Here is a 19,059-nt window from a genome sequence, read left to right on the forward strand (position 1 = left end):
ACTCAGAAGCATCTATTCAGGATCATTTGACACATCATTTATTGGATTAAAACAGTAAGTATTTTAATATATATTTCAAAACATTGAGGCAAATTTCTTGCACTTCACAAACATTTATCAATCCCCACCAATTTGTTCAGTGTTGACAGAATACGACTGGTGGGGCACAAACAAGACAAATGTCCACTTACAGAAGAAAGACAAGGAGGTTAAGAAAAATAGAGGAAAAGACAAAACAGACAACACAACGGGACTGAAACACACAAAAAGCTTTAAAAACACATTACACTGAACACATTATGGAAATGATCCACTTGAAGAAGTCCAGGTCAAATGAATTAGCCTGGTTAAAGACAGAGACAAAGAGGACAGAGACAAAGAGGACAGGGACAAAGAGGACAGGGACAAAGAGGACAGGGACAAAGAGGACAGGGACAAAGAGGACAGGGACAAAGAGGACAGGGGCAAAGAGGACAGAGACAAAGAGGACAGGGAGGAGGGAGGACACAAATGTGATTGGTTGATGACAAACACAAGAGCGCAGCGGCAATGAATCATAGAATTCCTAACCTTGGTGGAAGCTTTTATAGTTTTATGATTTTTTTGTAAATTGTAAACCTTCCTTCATTCTCACCTTTGTATCCATTTCCAAGGGCACCGTTCACGTCGCCATATTTGCCAGCTTGCTCTGCTGTGAAAGGATCAACCCAGACCAATGTTATAAATGTGCTCAGAAGGAAACTGCAGCAGCAAGAAAACGAGGTTTGACTGCTCGGGTAAACCTTGCAACAGCGAGTTTGGACTTTATTGGAGGACTCCGCCCATTTACTTTGCAGGCCCTATAAATAATCCATAATGCATGCAGTTGTACTTTTGGCGTGACAGCAATTTAAGTAAAACTACATGTTCATTGCATGTAAAAAAAACTCGGAGTGCAGAGTTCATTTTCCAAAAATAGCTGTACCTCGTTTCTTTCACTCTGGGAAGAAATGTGTATGTTTGAACAGTTGCAGTACACTCTGTGCCGCTGTAATACTATGCACGAAGACATGGTTAATGAGGTGAGTGGAAGTTGATCATAAATGAGGAAGTCTGTGGGTTTCTTGCTTACCCAAGGCATCTTGAGTTGCTCCTAGCTGTGCACCGTAACCTTATCAAACACAAGCAAACATTTTTACAACAGACGAAATACATTCATGATTTTCATCACTTTGCTGATTTCAGGGGTAGCTGAGGAAATGTGCACAGATGAAGGGTACACTTAAAAATGTAAATCTCAATAATTCAAGACAAACTAGTACTAAAAATACTAATGATTACTGTCATGCTCGTCCAGACACCTCTGTGAATTGCAATGTGATGTGCTGGTGTGACAAAAGACACACAGTAGGGGTGTTGTGCATCGTGTGAAAGGGTGTGTGTGTGTCTGTGTGTATGTGTGTGTGTATGTGTTTATTTAGGTGAGAGAATGCATGAAAATACACCTGTTTGCTGAGCGCCATATCCTGCTACAGCTCCTGAAACAACACAAAACATGTAGATAACTCGACTTCAATAGGGGGCGTCATGACAAAGAGAAATATTGTAAACAGAGACACAGCTCAGCCGCAAAGTTAATCTTATCTCTGATCATCAGACATAAATCTGGTGTCTGTCTCATGGTGAACAACTCATGTGCTTATTTTTTGTGTTCTTAACTAGCATTGTTGTGTTTTCTCTATTATCTTGTTTGACTGAGGGCTGCAACCTCAGAGGGATTATCACACCCTGCTGCTTCAGAGAAACAGCCAAACTGTTATTTTTCCATCAAACTGTTTTTCACACTTTATAGTTCTCACATACACACACACACACACTCATTCTCACCATATTTGTTGGCGGTTTTGGCGCCTTCAGCACCGAGGTTGAGCTGCTGAGCAGGATACGGGTAGCCACCATCACCTGGGGGGAGGGGGGGGGACGGACAAATCCGTTACTTACTTATTCAACTGTTCTGTTCAGTTTTTAACTAACATGATGGGTGATTGTAGTGTAACGAAGTGAGGCTGATGTATTTCGTTGCTGGAGTTTATTCCTTTTAATGAAAGACAAAATTTCAGCAACAAATGTCAAATAAACAATACACATCAAAGTGTCCTGATATATGAAAACAACAAAGAGGTGGAGGCAAGAATGTGGAGTCCATTATTTTACTTTGGCGTGTATAGATTACGCTTTCTGTTCGCATTCTTGCAGAGAGTTACACGTCTGTGAGGTCGTCTTGTGCGAAAGCCAGCAGCAGTCAGTTAGCTTAGCTTAGCAAACAGACTGGAATCGGAGAGAAAGAGCTAGCAGGCCCAAGAAAAGATAACAAAATCCTTCCAGCCTACTCTTCCGAAGCTCACTAATTAACATGTTGTATCTCGTTAGTTTAATCCGTACAAAAATCTATTTTAGGTTACGGTTGCAGTTGACCCTTCACTAAGTCTCGCCCCTAAAAAGCAGACTAGCTCTGGCAAGTATCCGGATCTGCTCCCCTGACTCTCATGCAATGGTTTCAGATTTTCTTATTCTTATTATCTTCTTATTATCTGAAAACGCTTTTCATGTTTTCCAAAAAATGTGATAATATGTATTTAGGGACTGTAGTTAGTGACAGAGTGGGCTCCATGGTAATGTGCTCTGACAGCTTGACAGAGTAGCAGCGGGGGGCGGGGCTTAGCAAAGGGTGAATTGAAGTTGCTAACACATGCAGCTCTTACCCTCCAGTCCAGTAGGAATCACTGGAACGTTACCATAAGGAACCTGAGCTCCTCCTGCAAGGAAGAAATCAGATTCATGCCTCTTCTCTCTTTTAACCTGCACATGCTATGAACCAGCTCTGTGCTATCCACCAGCTCAAACCTGACTCATGCATGGAAAGCCACATCGACAGAAGACTAATAGTGTGACAGAAGGATGAGGTCAGTGTCGGCACTGCTCACCATATTTGCCACCAATTGAGTCGAGTCCTGCACCAAGTGCTCCTGAAAGAAGACACAAGGGGCTTCAGTGACAAACATCACAGATGGTATATTCATACAGAGCTCCCTTTGGTGAATTGTAGGTTTTTTCCCTTCAGCTTGATACAACCATTTCTCAAAAAGTAATAGATTTCTCTGAAATGCGGTTTTTCACTTTAGCTTTAACGCTGTTTTCTGATTAAAACTTGTATGCCATGTATTATATAATCAACTAATAAATGACTATGAACACACTGCAGTCTTCTTGGGAGTCATTCACACTAGTATTTCAATGTGTTTGTTTGTAACAGTGTTTGGCAGCCAGAGGAACATACAGTGTAATCTCTGATGCTGCTACAATCATTACATCTCTTACCATATGCTCCCTGTCCTTGTCCAGCATAGCCTCCTGTACCGAGGGCTGGAAAAATCAGAAAAAGATATAATGCAGGTGAGACACTGTTCATGCATTAACTGATTCACACCTCAAAATTAAATAGTGTAATAAGCATCTACATGAGCAGGAAGTCAGAAACCACCAGATTAAACTGGTCAGCTTCTATAAATAAGAGACAATGGCTACACCCAGTGGATAACACTGGACATGGATTCTTCCTTTAAGGCCTCTTATTTTATTAAGCTGTATTATGTTGCAGATTTAAGCATCTACGGGTTAGTGCTATCACCGGTTTGAGCAGGTTATGACTCCGCAAAATTGTTACCTTTACGCTTCCCTGATTTGTTCTCAGCACCGTCAGTTAATTCTGAAAGGTAACCAAGTCCTGAAACATAGCTCTAATTAGCATTATGATTATATCTGTGAGCTAATGACCCTTTAAGTAGTCCTCCTTAATCGCACATCTTTTTTTCTTTAATTGACACTCACCAGCCCCGTGACCATTGCCGTAACCATTCCCATAACCTGCTGAGAGAAAAAACATTTAAAATGAAAAAAGGAATTCAAAGCAAATCTTTTCAACTGTATTTGACATTTCTGACTGTACCCAGAGCCAAAAGGGAAAGGACATCTTCAAGAGAGTCCATTGCATGCATGTGAAATACTTTCAGACAAAGCTTTTGCACAAACATCTCAGAGAAAGAACAAAGACAGCCGCTAAACGCAAAAGATCAGCCAGTCTGAACTGAGTATCAACACTCCCGTCAGTGACGGCTTTGATGCAGATTCCCTCTGACACCAAACAGAATGAAGAGCGATCCTCTTCATCATTCAATGCAGGCAGACAATTTACATTTCAAGTCTATGGTTTTGTTTTTTATATTTAAATTGTCTTCTGTCTTCCGTACTCGCAGAGTGCACAATTTGACTAGTAGAATTTGAATTCCTCTGTGCGTGGTCTGATGAGTCGCCACTCACCGAAGCCATTGCCTGCCATGGCACCCAGGTATCCTGTTGCTCCCTCACCATAGCCTGTGAAAGCACACATTCAAAACACATTGTATGGGACACACACTCCCACTACTTCTGCATTTGTTTAAAATACATCAATATTTTATATTTAATATCTGGTCATTTTAAATATATTTTGCCATGTAGAATAATGGCATCTTCATTTTGCACAAACAGTGGGCCATGAATTATGTTTTGAGGTAATCTTCCACCCATGCGATGAGCCCTTCACAAGAGCAGCGCTTCTACTCCATTGTCTTCACATCAATATTTAACTTGGAAGGTAAAAATATTGACTTCCAAGCATACAAAAGAAGAGGAAAAGACATCCACAGGAAGACAATCGGAAGATAGCTGACATGGTTTGTGAGCGATCCTTTGATTTTTAAAAGCGGCATCAATTATTCACCAGCAAAGAAACAAAGACACTGAAGCAGCTTCTCCTCTGACCTTTAATGAAAGGTGAAGATGCACTCAAACGCAACTAATTTAATTCCTAGGAAGACTCACAAGCAAATGATCGGTTTACAAGGCAAAGTAGGAGTAACAGCTGGTTTTCTGACAGGTGACACGATCTACTGTGCATCCTCGGCCCCTTTCAGATTCTGACAATTACAATTCAGGTGGAGAAAAATCCTGATTCTTTTGTTTTCAGATAAACTCAAACATTTGCATAAGCTCATTAGGTTTGTGGAGGAGGCCCTTAAGAATCAAAAGAGACAGTCCTTCCCTGCAACACCTTTGGGATACTCACCCTGTCCAAGAGCAGCAGCAGCTGAGATGGATTTAAGAGAAGGAGAGAGTTAGGAGTTAGTTTAAAAGGGAAAAAACATGTGAGCATAAACCTTAAATTACTACAAAGAAAAGAAAAATGAAAGAACATTTACCTTTGCCAGCCGCACCCCCCAGGTATGCTCCCTGTCCCAAACCTGTAGGCAGTGCATGAGAATCCTTTATCACAGGTAGTGCAACATCAGCATCTCTATCAGCTGACAAGAATGGTTTCCTGTGTGATGCGTCAGTGGCCAACATTACCTGGTCCGTAGCCCCCAGCGCCCAGGCTTGCTCCCAGATAGTTTCCTGGTCCTCCAATATAACCTGTGGAGGAAGTCAACACAAGCTCAGCAACATGATCCATGATTTTATTATTATAATACACCAGTGGCAACATTTATAGAGGAAAATCACTGCTTTTGGTTGAAAGTCGGGTATAAATCTAAATCACGTCTTTTAAACACACGATGAAACCAGGACATAATATGCCGCCTCATTCACTTGTTTCCATATACAGAAGATACGGAAGCTTCTGTTTTTAATGGACTGTTGGACATGTGCGGCTGACAGCGGAACAAAAAACAAAACACACACATAATAGATTTCAACATGTTTGTCGTGGTTGGATGGTTTTTCTGCACCCTCTCCACAGGACACTTTCCTGGACTGAATCCCCAAAACCACAACACCAGATGCTCACACTTCCTTCAGCATCTCTTTATAACATCTGTGGATCAAAACATATTTCTCCTTGTTGTACATATTTTCATCTCTGTCCTTCTCGTCTTCCTGTAAATCACTTTGTAAACTCTGTTATGAAAAGTTGTATTAAACTAAAAATAATAAGAGAAACATACACAATAAGAGACAGAGATGTCATTGGAGGTATTAGGTGTCACCATTGCTTCCAGCCGAACTAAGAACTGCAGTAAAAAGACTTTCTAGAAACAAAAAAATCATTGAATCAAGGACAAACTGCACCCGATGCACATGTTGTACCTGTAGATACAGTTTGATGCACCAGCCATCATGAAATAGTGTGATGTGACGGTAAAGAAATGACCAACGCTGACTTTAAGAGCTCTGCTGTAAACCTCTTTGTCCTGACAACTTCATCAAAGATTAAGAGATCATCACCTGAATCGACCATAAGAAAATATGAGCCTGTTAGTGCACAGACCAATGTATTAGTGAATGAATATCCCAAAGCCCTCACAAACAGATGAACCAAGGACAATAGAAATGTGCCGTCGTTTTTGGCTCTGGGACATTAAGCTCCTGAAGGGGGATCAGACAGACTTTCCTAATTCTTAGAAAATCCTTTCAAATTAGAACGTACTCGACTGTAAATCACGCATGAAAGTAATGTAAAAATAAATACATGGCATAGCAGATATTAAAGTATGTTTAAACATGCTCAGCGAGATATAAATTGCTCTGAGTAAGGAGTTCAATATGCAACACAAAAACAAACGAGCGCTACTTCTGGCACTCAAAGGTCCTGTGCCAGTTGATTTAGTATATTCAAAAGCCACACCCATCCTGCTACCAAGAAACATTCAAATTTTACAACAGAAAAAGAAAACGTTCCTCCTCCTTTTTTTCCTTTTTTCTTAAAGCAGTGAGACTCAACTTCCTCAACTTATCGTCGGTAAAGAGCTTCAGAGTTCTGGGGCCTTGCATTGCTGCTAGCAGCTGAAGACCCTGAACCACCTGGGCCGTGACACACCAAAATTATTCAGTAAAAATATTTTTCTAAATTCACTAAAGATGAGTTCCTTTGGTCGGCATGCTTAATCCTGTGATGTTACATGCATGTCCGATTTTTTAAACATTTCTGACTTTGGGCCAAATAATATTACAAACACACTAAGACAGACTCACAAGGACATGCAGGAGAGAATTTATATAGTTCAATATTCTCTGGCTTCAACCTCACAATGATTAAGGCGTGATGATCACTTTGAATCTCCATCGGTGATATCATACAAATACACCACTCAGCGTGCCAAGCAACACACATGCAGGCCAAACGTTTTACCGCCGGTCACTCCAGCTGCTGGACCGTGACATTGAATCCACAACAACCATCATAAAGCAGCACAAGTGCTGTACATATCCTGACGAAGACAACAATAATTATTGACTGGCTATTCGTTGTGCGTCGCTGATCCAGCTGACAAACTATTCCAAATACAGACAAAGATCATCCATGCATTGTAACTTCAAGCTGTATTTCAACACACATTGTTGTGTATGTTTAACGTGTGTACACAAATATGCACCAAAGTCGGCTGTAGTTGGCTATGTACTGTATATATGTTGTAATGTTGTATTTTACCACATAATATTGAAACTAGCCGGTTTGTCACCCTGGGACTAGAAAAGCAGATTTGTTCGTTGAATCATTTGGACAATAAGTTCCCATTTGTTTTCTATTGTCTATTATAATTGGCGCTGCACAATGCTTTGTTTAGTAAGATAAATACAGATATTGATTTTGTGAATATGGATTATGTAGAGTTTGCTGTTCACATACAAAACATTTAAATTAGCTAGTTCCTTGGAGAAAGTCTGAGAAATGAGAAATTCAGTTCATTTCAGTTAATTTGAAAGTTTTCCACATAAATGTGTAATTTAAAAGAATAAAGAAGTATTTTGTATTGTTCTAACATTTGTGCTCTTTTGTTTTTGTATATGTAAGATGCATGTTTTGTCTTGTAACCCCATGTGGGATGGGGCAGATGTTTGGCATGACGCAGAAATAAAAACTAAACTAAAGTCTAATCACGGCTTAAACCACAAAGGCACAAATTGAACACAAAGAGACATGCAAATAGACCTCAAGGCAACAATAAACCAAACGATTAGGACAGAACAAGACAACAAGGGAGCAGCTATTGCCTTTAGCGTCCTGATGAACAAGGTATGGAAAGGATCAGCATAGGAACTGCTTCCAAATAGGTCATCAAATCTACATTAATGAACAGGCAATAACACATGTAATAAATACAGAATCATAAAACAGTGCTTGTATTTCACATGTGTATTAAACTCTCATGAGGCTCCAGATTACATTTACACACTTTAACTTACGCTTGGCTCCTTTTATTGTCAATAAGCCAGATAGGAAATCCAACTAAAAATTGTTTTTGATTAAAATTGTTTAGCTAGCTGGCCAACAGCTACTAAACGACTGTTTTGCGTTCAATACAGCAGCAGTCAGAAAGAAATCCACTTAAGTTTCTTGCATTTATGCTTTTTAAAAAAAATATCAGATTGTTACCAAATAAGCACAAGACGCAGGAAGTGACTACATGTAAAAGGGGCGATTATTAAGTCAGCTGTTAACCTGCAGCTGTTAAGACTCGTCTCTCAGCAGTGTGGAAATGAGGAATTATTAGTTATAAGTCCAATAAAAACACTTTAGAAGAGATGGAGACTTTCCAAACAGGCACCTGAAAAAATTGGGTCACTTATTGAATCAAGAAACAATTTCAAACAGAGGTGGTGAAATAAATATATATAATGACTATATTAGATTTGTAATTAAGGATTTGGATAACTGATAGAAAGTGGAATTTGGTGGGAAAATATATTGTAGATCTCAAAAATGTACAAAATGACAACATTATGGTGGTGTGTAAAGACAAAGCTTTGCTCTTACTTGTTGCCTGGTCATTCCTCCCAGTCTGTCCTGGGATACTGAGAGCTTTTGACTCTGTGACATCACGTTCGGCATGGGAAAGGTGTTCTACTTTCTGACCATCAGCAGTAAAGGTTTTTGCTTCATGCCCTTCTACTGAGGCGATGCCTAAACTTTGGGTTCCACTTGCACCTGGGATCACTGGTCCATGGCTCCCGCCTCCGTGTGCTTGAAGATTTAGAGAGCCATGACTATGGTCTACAGCAAAAGTCCCACGGATTCTAGGCACACTTTTCTCTTTAGCCACAAGTCCTGGGTCTTTGATGCCCTGGCCTTCTGCTACAGCAGATACATAGCCTCTGGTTCCCTGACCTTGAGGAAGAGAGAATAAATGGCTTCTGCCAGCTTGAGCTTGTGAAAGAGCCCGTTGATAGGTTCTCTCTCTTTGTGCTTGAGGAGTTGAAATTCCAAGATGTTTGTTGTCCTTACCCACATGAGGCTGAAGCACTGAACCTTGAGTCCTCTGTGTTTCTGAACCCAGATGCTCCTGGTGACGGATTCCCAACAAATGTGACAAATCACGAGTGGGTCCGCAGTTCGGGGTTCGCTGATTTAGTTGGATAGCTGAATCATAGTCTCTTGCACTCTGGACCTGAGAGGAAGCCGAACCCAGACTTCTGGTGTTGTCTCTAACGAGAGGCAGCTGCTGTCTTACACCTATGGCGGCCAGTGCTGCAGCCCTTCTTTCTAAGACCGTAGGCTCATAACTTTGTCCTCCTTGTGCTTGTGCTAGACCAAGACCTTTACTCTGTTTATCAAGAGGTGTCAGAGGTCCAAGACTCGATGATTTGACCGATAGATCAAGGTTTTTGATCTCTCGTCCATGTGGCAGCACAGCAGGTCTAAAGCCAGTTTCTTCCTGCAAATGAGGATCAGTTGGTATATCGCTTCTCCTCATGTTGGGCATTTCAGCTCCAAGAGTTCTGTCTCCATACGAGGGACCAATTGCTCTGCTCTTTTCTCTCTTCAGATCTTGAACAGCTTGGCCCAGATTGGCCATCTGAGGTCCACCCAAATCTGCTGCAGACACACCTGGCAGAGAAATATCATCATGCATTCATGACGTCTTGGTTGTGCAGAGACAACAGTGTTTCTTTGAGGATCAACAGCACACCGCAGTGGCCAGTAGACAGAAATGTCCACTGTATTTTATTAGATGAGTGTATAAGAGCATTCAATGCAATATAACACATCATCCATAGTATAATCAGTACTCAAATGGAGATAACTCAAGACCAAACGGAGATAAGGCAACATCCATTATGGCCTAAAATCAGTCCAGTGTCAAAGGACAGAATCATCACCATAATTAGAAGCTGAGAGAACATACAGCTGAAGCCACACTTTGATAGGACGGTCATAGCGCTTCTCACTGAGTCAGAGCAATGACATCAACACATAACACATGACAACAAAATGTTGCCACCTCAAATTGTTGAAATGCCATAAAAAGACACCAGCAAAAAGACGCCACCGGACTCATTAGTGTGTGACAAAGACAACTGATAAATAAAAGCTTAGTAAAACACTGGTGGGGGATGAAGACAGAAACCTACAGTAACCAGCAGAAGTTTTAAAAGTGAAAAATATTTGCCGATTCACTCAGACTTTTCTTTAAACTACAGACGTTTGCATGCATTCTATAACCCAAAAACTGGGAGGCAGAACTGTGACCACAATAAAGTAATACATTTTAAAAATCACAGTAACCTTTTATGCCCAAAGAATTAGGCTGACTTGAATATGTTTATATTTGCTAGGTAAGATTCTAGCAAATACAGCTTTCACAACATCAGAGTATCACCTGAATCTTATTCTAATCACGTTATTAGTGTGTATTTAGTTTGCATAACCTATTTTCCAGCACTAAGTACTCCACAACTCTCATTAACTTTCAGACTTTAAACTGTGATAATAAGAGCTGGGGAACTCATGCAACATGCAACATAGATGAAACACTGACAGAAGAACACAGTCAAACATCAGACCCGCTGTGCACACAAAATAACAACAGAGGAGCTGATGATAATAGTACAGTAGATAGATATGACTTCATGCGAACACAAAGTTAGCATGAACTCGACGTCAGTGAATCACAAGACACCAGTTCCACAGAGGTTACAGACGAATACAAGACGGAACAAAGACAGACACAGACTGACAAACACAAACACCGCAGGTTGCTGTGGTGAAGGTTTTACCAGGTTTTTGTTGCTTAGCCTTCTGTCCAGTGGGATACCCAAGTCCAATTCCTAATGATGGCAGACAGACGGACTATAAGTGATTCCACTCAACATGCTAACTTACAGAGACACCCATTCCAACACTGTGGACAGACCAGAACTGGCCCTGACACATTTTAGTTGCAGCCCCTTGCGTCGCAGCCATTTCAGCCACCAATCATTTTGTTCATACACTCACACAGAAACTGCTGAGCTTTACGTCTTTGAGATTTAGCTATGCAGATCACACTTAAAACTGTATTACTCAAAATGTTATGTTGTAGGTTATTCCCCCTGAATCTCACCTGTATAGTCTTTCCAATCTCTACCCAATGAGTTTAAGGTGAGAGTAGGCCTAACTGATGTCAACTACAGCTATTATGTGACGCACCGGGGTGATACCACAGGCAACACACAAAATAGGGCCTATTTAATACCTAGTTATGTTTTTTGTAATTTTTAAAAATAATAGTATTAGTAAAAATAATTGTAAAAGTTATTTTTATTTTTTTTATACATTTTTTCAGGCCCCAGCATTTGCCTGCACCGCCTATGCCAAGACCCAGCTGTGGGCCTGACAAGTCTATAGTCTCAAAGCTTGTTTGCAAAGATCTGCATCTCTGTAATGGCAGATAAAAGGCCCTCAGTCCAGTGGAACAGGACACATGTAATATTAAAGAAAGCTGTTGGACATGGTTTTGCAAGACTACTCAACTACCTTTAAATGTGATAATAAATAATCTGATTATCACATTGTTTTCTGTGCAATCTGATGAACCTATTTTTACCCAGAACTGACAGCTAAGGTGTGTGTTCATGGCAGCAGCGATGGTTTGGAACATAAGGAAATACCCTCCAGCATACAAATTCGAGGTGAATGGACAAAGTAATTGGTTCTGAGGCAAGACCTGATTCATCACTTACCTGGTCGGGCTACAGGATAGCCCATGCCGGCTGAAGGCCCATATCCTGGCAAGAAAACAAAAAGCCAAGTTCAGAGGACGTGGGGAAAATCTGTAACGCTGACAAGCACTCTGATTACATCACTAGTGCCCTGGGTTTTGCTTCTTCTGTGGACAGATAATTTATTTCCTGAGACGCAATATGCGCCTTATATCACGTTCACAGACAATGACAGAGTGCCACTTAGTGGAGATTTATCACACAAACGAGCAGAGGGCTTACAGAGAGTGCAATTCACTTTGTATACTCTCATTCAGACAAACAATGTATGGAAATCACAGAAATGTATAATTACTTACCTGGCTGAGTGCCAAGGCCAGCACCATAAACTGGAAAGTCACAAAAACAGAGTTTTATTTACAAAAATGTCTACAGCTGAAAACCAACTGTTAATGTTTTTGCTAAAGACACACACATATATAACTGTTGTGCATATGACAATATAGAAACTTGATCTATGTAATATATCAAGTGGATTATAACATTATTAACTTTAATCAGTCTTACCACGTCTCCCTCCATGGCCATAACCAAGTCCCAGTCCATTGGTTAGTCCAGTGCCCATTGCCATTCCTGTACCCAAAGGGGCACCTGCAATCGCAAGATGTGTCAAATATGTTATTAATAAACTTGTTTCATTATCTACATAGAGCAAATCAGTAATCAGCCACAGGGGTCAAGGGGGATAATAAAAAGCCAGTAGGCTGTGAGAGCTTGATAAGTGGTTATAATGATGTACCATAGGCTCCCTGGGCTCCATATCCTCCCTGCCTCAGGCCGGCTCTACCTCCTAATCCAAGAGCTCTGTAACCTCCTGTGAAAACAATCAAAAGCACGTATTTCATATTGTTGTTAAGCAGCAGAGTTTGCCAAAAAGTATCATCATTCAGACTTTAGATGCACAGATTGTTTCTCAGCATCAGGACTGAAGGGAGTGTTTTTTCACTTGGTAATTTACCTAAAAGGATAGAAAACACTCCCATTCTTAAAAGGTTTATCATGAAAAAAGTTTTTGGTATTCTGCTTGTATATTTTGATTAAACTTCCTGCTTTGCCAGTTGGCCATCCCGTGCTCTGTAAAACTTTGTAGGCGTGCATCTCATTTTCGCCCCGCCTCTGAGAATTGATTTGGTCTTAAGACGTCTTACCAACACCAAGCTGAGCCCCTGCGTACCGGCCAACTAAGAGTTAAAGAAAGAACAAATACAAACATTACTCATCTGAAGTGACAGTAAAACAAGTCAATGCTACGCGCAGGAAGTTAAACAGAAAGTTGAGCATACTTCCAGTCTTCAGTCCTTTGGTGCCATATCGGCTCCCCAGTGCTCCAAGGGCACCTGCAACTGAGAAAAAGTACAAAAAGAAACAGTCGATGATTTTATTACACAATTTAATGTCCGTTAGCTGTGTATTAGTATTCGCCTTAAATTGAAGCAGGAGATTCTTTTAAATATGTCTAACACATAACTGATTTCACATCTGTAAATGCTACAACATGCAGGTGCATGTTCCCTACAGTACATCTGTATGTGATGGAGAACACACTACACCAGTGGTAAGTTCAATATGTTAACACATGACAAAGAATATTACATGTAGACATGTGCTCTTTATTTGTTCTCCTGGCTTATCTGTAAATCTAAAGACTTGCACACAAAAGCATATTTGTTCTTCAGTCTTTGGTCTAACAGTAATGGTTAATGCATGCTGAGACAACCACTGACCTCCAGGTTTTACTCCAATGCCAACACCTGACAAAAAAACAAAACACAGACAGGAAAAGGGGAGACAGACACACATATTTAAAGAAAATGTTTCCAGGAGTTAATAAAAGGCCAATGGCAAAGTAATTAAAACACAAAGTATGTGCATGAAAAAGTTATAAACATTTAAAAGAGAACTTGAGACATGCCTCGAGCTGGCAGCACTCTCCCCCAGGAGACACTTTGAGGTCTAACTCCTGAAAAATAAAATATAAAAACACTCAAACATCGTACAGCTGGTGGGGGTTTGATCTTTGCATATATCTTTTAAAAAGACCAAAACTTGTCATTTAAAATGTTTCCAAACAGCTCATGCAGTATACAATAGACCGAAAGAATAATGTCCTTAATACAATTAAAATCAGATAACTAAATAAAAAGTACATAAAATCTTTATATAAGTTCCCTTTACTAACTACTTGAACACTATCTCCAATAAGGTGAGTATATGAGAGCCATATAGAATATATAAATAACAATACTTCAAACTACTGAGTATTAAAAATGCCGCTAGTGTCTCATGAATACTGTCACCAGACCTGGCAACCAACAGGCGAGGAGAGAGGAACAGATATCCATTGATGGAAACAGAGGGTGAGAGAAAATAGAGCGACTGTGCTGAGTCTGTTTGTTCTTCTCACGTTTGGTCGTCAAATTTGACCTCCCTCTGCCACCTTCTCATCGCCTCCTTTGATCCAAAGAAATTAGATAATGTAAACCGCAGTGACTCACTGATGGTGCAGTCCACGTAGTGCAGGAGTTCTTTTTCTCTCCCTCAGTCTCACAGACATGATATTTAACAAGTGAGTGAGAGCGAATCACTGGAGCTCCATCAGAGCTTTAAAGGTGAAATCTTACTGCTTTTGAAATTATGAAGGGACAACTTATCATGACAACAGCCGTAACTTAGGAATACTAAGTTGTATACATGCAACGAAAATCTACCAAATAATAGTACAAGTTTGAGCAGAAGTGAACAGACTTTGCTTTGCATTTTTGATAGAAGTCATTTTTGTTTAACTTTAACAAATATTTCAGTTTTGTAGCAATATTATCTTTTTAAACCTGATGATTGTATCTTTCTCAACCAATGAGCTAATTAGAATATTACTACACAAAAGTGAAAAGTATCCAAAACAAGCTTAAACTCCATCGGATACATTTGATCCTTTTCAGGGATTCACTTGTTCTAATTAACATGAGAGGCCATTAGGAAGAGAAATGAATAAGGAATTGGATTTTTTTAACAAGAGCACAGAACAAGGGCTGAAATAGTGTTCAAGACATTAAGGATGTTAAAGTAATAATTTCATAACTGAAGAAAACGTATTATTAATCTGTGATTTCAGTATACCACCAGTGTTCAGTCTTTACTTGTGATATCCTGGAGTATTTCTTACCGCCTTGCAGAGTTTGCTGAGCCAACCAGAGAACCAGCGAAGTCTGGAGCAGAGCTCGAACCAGCATGATGGAGGAGATCGGGCACAAAAAACAGAGCAGCACTGAAGGAGAGCAGAGGGACCGACTGATGGACAGATGAACGGAGAGACGGACACTTTAAGCACCACTACTCCCGATGTCTTATATATGGTACTCTCTTTGATACACTCCTACTGCCCAGTCCTGCCCTCTGCACACAGACAGGTTTGATTGGGCAAAGGCCCATTTTGGCCCATTTCCATTAGCTGAGAATGCACACACACGCACACACAGGAACCCTCAATGTTCTCCCTTAACCATCTCCGTGTTTGGCATGCTAAACCCAAATAATATAAGATTTGTAGGAGTCCGATCACATTAAGCTTATGGTTTATTGTAGCATCATTTACATTTTTCTAAAAGTCTGCCTTTGACTTTTTTCTTGGGTAAAGATCAAATGTTTGCTAAAGACAAACGTCTGTCTGACTTTTCTGCCACTTGTTAACAGGCTTTCCACACACACAAAGAGTCCAGGATTCAACAGTGTGTCTACCACATACACACGCAATATGTGTTGTAAACTGCAACGAGGCATGCTCCCAAGGAAAAGCACTGATAAAACTTTTTAGTGAAGTACAAATATGCAGAACAGAGCGAAGGATTTGATGAGGACAGTGAGCTAGACAGAGGACGCACATCAGGTCAGTGGACAGTTGACCAACCTGTTATAATGAGAGAAAATAAGCTTTTTCTTTTCTCTCTGTATTGAGATTGTGACTACGTCTGTTGCTTCATATTCTTACGCTGGTTCTGCACTTTCCCTCTATTAGGATGCTCTCCACAGCACCACAGTAGAAGGTCCTGAAGCTCATGCAACAGTGTTTTCTCCATAATCACATTCTTGCAAAAGCATCGGGAGCAGCAATTAGCAGCTCTGAGGCAAGATGACGTACACACTCATAACTGAACAGACTCGCTGACAAACTCAACACTGCCTTTCATACCTGAAGAAAAAAAGCTGAATGAACATGAAGACAGAAAAATTAAGACAGATAATTAGGTTTTTGACAGATGTGTTGAACTCAGCCCTCCGCCAAACAAACTCACCTGCGTCTAAGACGGTTAAACAGCAGCCCTGTTTTTCTTGGGATTTGTTCATAAAGTAATCATTACTCCTCCTATAAACAAGAAGGGTAAACAAATGAGAGACAGCAAACAGAATATGTTATAGTGTAAATATCCTGGAGAAATGTGGAAATTACTAAGTAAACATAACATAATTTTTGTTTTGTTAAGTGAAAAACATGCAATTAACAATTAACACACACACACACACACAATACCGCTGTAGAAATAGCCCTCGAGGCTGCCACCTCTATTAAAACACCAGTTTCAAGGAGTTTCCAGGTTTTTTTTACAGAAAAGCATTGCAATCTGACTTAGAACAGGCTGTCAGCTGAAATGGGGCTCTTTGGGGGCAACACATAGTGCAACTACAGTCTGTTGAGACTGTGAACAAGAAGCCCACGGTGGCATCGAGATCCCCTTCATATTCTATGTTTAAGTTTATGTCTTGAGCTCAGGAGCAGCAGCACTTAATGCAAACGTCTGACTGGAGAACCACATATGATGGTCACGCTTTGTTCGTTGTTTTTTATGCCACCTGAGGAAAACTGAAGTCACATGGGCAGACCACCACATCGTCTTCTCTGGTGGTACTGAGCATAAGACAATAACATAACCCACGTCTGCCTCATCTCCCTCACCCATGATCCACTTCTAAACATTTATCTGTCCGCACATTTGACAGGTGCCTAAAAAAAAACAAAAAAATCAGATCCATAAGGAGAGTGTACATTTTTCAAGACGAGATGTCAAAGCTTTGAAAGGACGAGTGGATTGTTGCGAGAGGAGGAGGTGCAGACAGTGTTGGCTCATTTACTCAGAGAACAGTACGAGAACAGGGAGTGCAGTGTCTGTGGAGACACATCTGGATGGCAGTTTCACTGTGGTCTGTCATATTAGAAACACCCTGTGCCCCAATATATACATAAAAATTACATTCTGTGTGTTCGTGTCCTCATCTGTCCTTTAAGGTCAAAAGAGAAGAAAAAACGTCACCTGCAGTTGATTGTTTACATCAAGACAATATTTTGTATTACAAGTTTTCTGAAGTTATGTTAAAAATGCAAACGAGGCATTATCTTATTATATGAGTGTTGATTTACATAAATGTAAAGTTTAAAGTCTGAACATTGGATAAAGCCAGGTTTAAAACGCTGAGGTGACGCTGAGGGTCCTGACCAGGCCTCAGGATGCGACGGGTTGGGAATGAGAACGAGTCATTTCTGCAACAGCACATGGAACTTAGTGACTCACAATGGATGCCGATATAGATTTACAGGTTTACTGATATACATACATTTGCTCTACCTTCATGTTTAGGGGCATGTCATTAGTTTTCACATATCTTGTACAAATCTGATAAACAGATTGTAAAGTAAATGGATTCAACTGAGCATTGGATTGTGGTTTAGACCTCAGCCAAGGTGGGCATATTGTCCTTTTAGCTTTAGAGCTAAATGATCATTTTCACTCTTGACTTGAGGAACAGTGCAGGCCTATTGTTTATCCTTAAATCGGTTCATGCTCAAGTGTTAGTTCAGAGTACTGGGGCCACAAAGTGAAGCATTTCAGTTTCTATTTGCAACACTTAAAAGTCCACTGAAGGGCTGCTATTCTGCAAGACTTAGTTATGATGTGTGCTTCCTATAAAACATCCAGTGTGTCCATCAACAAAACCCAGATTTATTTTAGAGCTCAGTACAACTCACCAGTTACTGTTGAAGTGTAGTCCATTGTTTCCTTCCCTCTAAAAATAAACCAAAATGTTCCACAGAAAGTACAAAATATGGGAATAAACACAGACTGTGGCACAGTCCAAACCTCAGTGCCTGTCTAGCAAAGCAGCAACACACCTGCACCTGATCACACTAGCCTCCTCAACTAAATCAATCAAGCATCTAATAAAAAATCAGATAAAAAAAAGAAATAAAAATCATCTCCCAACACTTTCATGAACAGCTTCAATCTGGTGAAACGATCAATTTCAATCTTGCTAAAACAACTCAGAAATAATTTGAGTCTTGAATCTTTAGTTGTTTTTTCTTCTTAGCCTGGGGACCGGACCAGTTGTGTTTATTACTGGTTTTATGCTCTTCTTCTTCCAGCTGGTAAACCACTGTGGAGCAGCTCCAGGGGACTTAATATTAGTGTTGAGCTCCATGTAGCGTACACACATTAGGGGATGAACACAAAGACCTACAGAGTGATGGTGCTGGCTCACTCTTCATCTACGCCTTTCAGCTGAACCTGCATCTGGCTGAGCAGGTTTGGGTTTTGAAGACATTACAGCAGCAAATTTACTCCATCAGAGAGTCTGTGATGATGATACAGGAGCTATAGCTGGCTGTGGCCAAAGTGTTAGTAATCTTGTTCACAGAATTAAAAATAACAATAATCAGATTTGGAATCTGACCCGTAATGACCAGCTTTTAATCTGCAATAAATTATTTTTGGCAAATCAGGGTCATAAGTGGAAAATACAACACTATTCACCATCATCACATTAGGTTGACATGCTAAACTCCTTGTTGCCTATTTACGTATCTAGCAGATTCATTCAGAGGTATGGAGTTTTGTTTAAGCTCGGTTTTTGGTCTCTTCCAACTCCTGACGGAAATATTTGGTTTCTCAGCTGCCAGATGCTCCAGTTTAGCTTTTAGCTGTTTTGCTGAAAAACAGCTGCCTTCTGAGTCCAAAA

At 40.3% G+C, this 19,059-nt stretch overlaps 1 protein-coding gene across 1 annotated transcript; it reads right to left on the bottom strand.

Moving 5' to 3' along the window:
* Nucleotides 1-259: 259 nt before the first annotated feature.
* LOC306709255 (uncharacterized protein) lies at nt 260-15,287 on the bottom strand. Its single transcript, XM_079177322.1, has 23 exons — nt 15,218-15,287; nt 13,967-14,014; nt 13,779-13,805; nt 13,338-13,397; nt 13,203-13,235; nt 12,794-12,868; nt 12,562-12,645; nt 12,354-12,383; nt 12,016-12,060; nt 8,831-9,901; nt 5,425-5,487; nt 5,277-5,318; nt 5,144-5,164; nt 4,357-4,410; nt 3,868-3,906; nt 3,704-3,763; nt 3,358-3,402; nt 2,964-3,005; nt 2,742-2,795; nt 1,867-1,941; nt 1,112-1,150; nt 635-691; nt 260-343 (listed from the first exon to the last, which is right to left on the bottom strand). The coding sequence occupies exons 1-23, from the start codon at nt 15,282-15,284 to the stop codon at nt 339-341; spliced, it is 2,136 nt and encodes a 711-aa protein (XP_079033448.1). The 5' UTR covers nt 15,285-15,287; the 3' UTR covers nt 260-338.
* Nucleotides 15,288-19,059: the final 3,772 nt, after the last annotated feature.

This window comes from Pholis gunnellus (assembly GCF_910591455.1).
Source record: "Pholis gunnellus genome assembly, chromosome: 17".
Classification (NCBI taxonomy): domain Eukaryota; kingdom Metazoa; phylum Chordata; class Actinopteri; order Perciformes; family Pholidae; genus Pholis; species Pholis gunnellus.

What these genes read in the sequence shown, in the direction of transcription:
- LOC306709255 (XM_079177322.1), bottom strand. Translation starts at nt 15,284, where the DNA reads ATGCTGGTTCGAGCTCTGCTCCAGACTTCGCTGGTTCTCTGGTTGGCT. An exon ending in AGGGGCTCAGCTTGGTGTTG is followed by an intron (nt 12,869 to 13,202) that starts GTAAGACGTCTT and finishes TTGTTTTCACAG; the next exon opens with GAGGTTACAGAGCTCTTGGA. An exon ending in TGGCCATGGAGGGAGACGTG is followed by an intron (nt 12,384 to 12,561) that starts GTAAGACTGATT and finishes GTGACTTTCCAG; the next exon opens with TTTATGGTGCTGGCCTTGGC.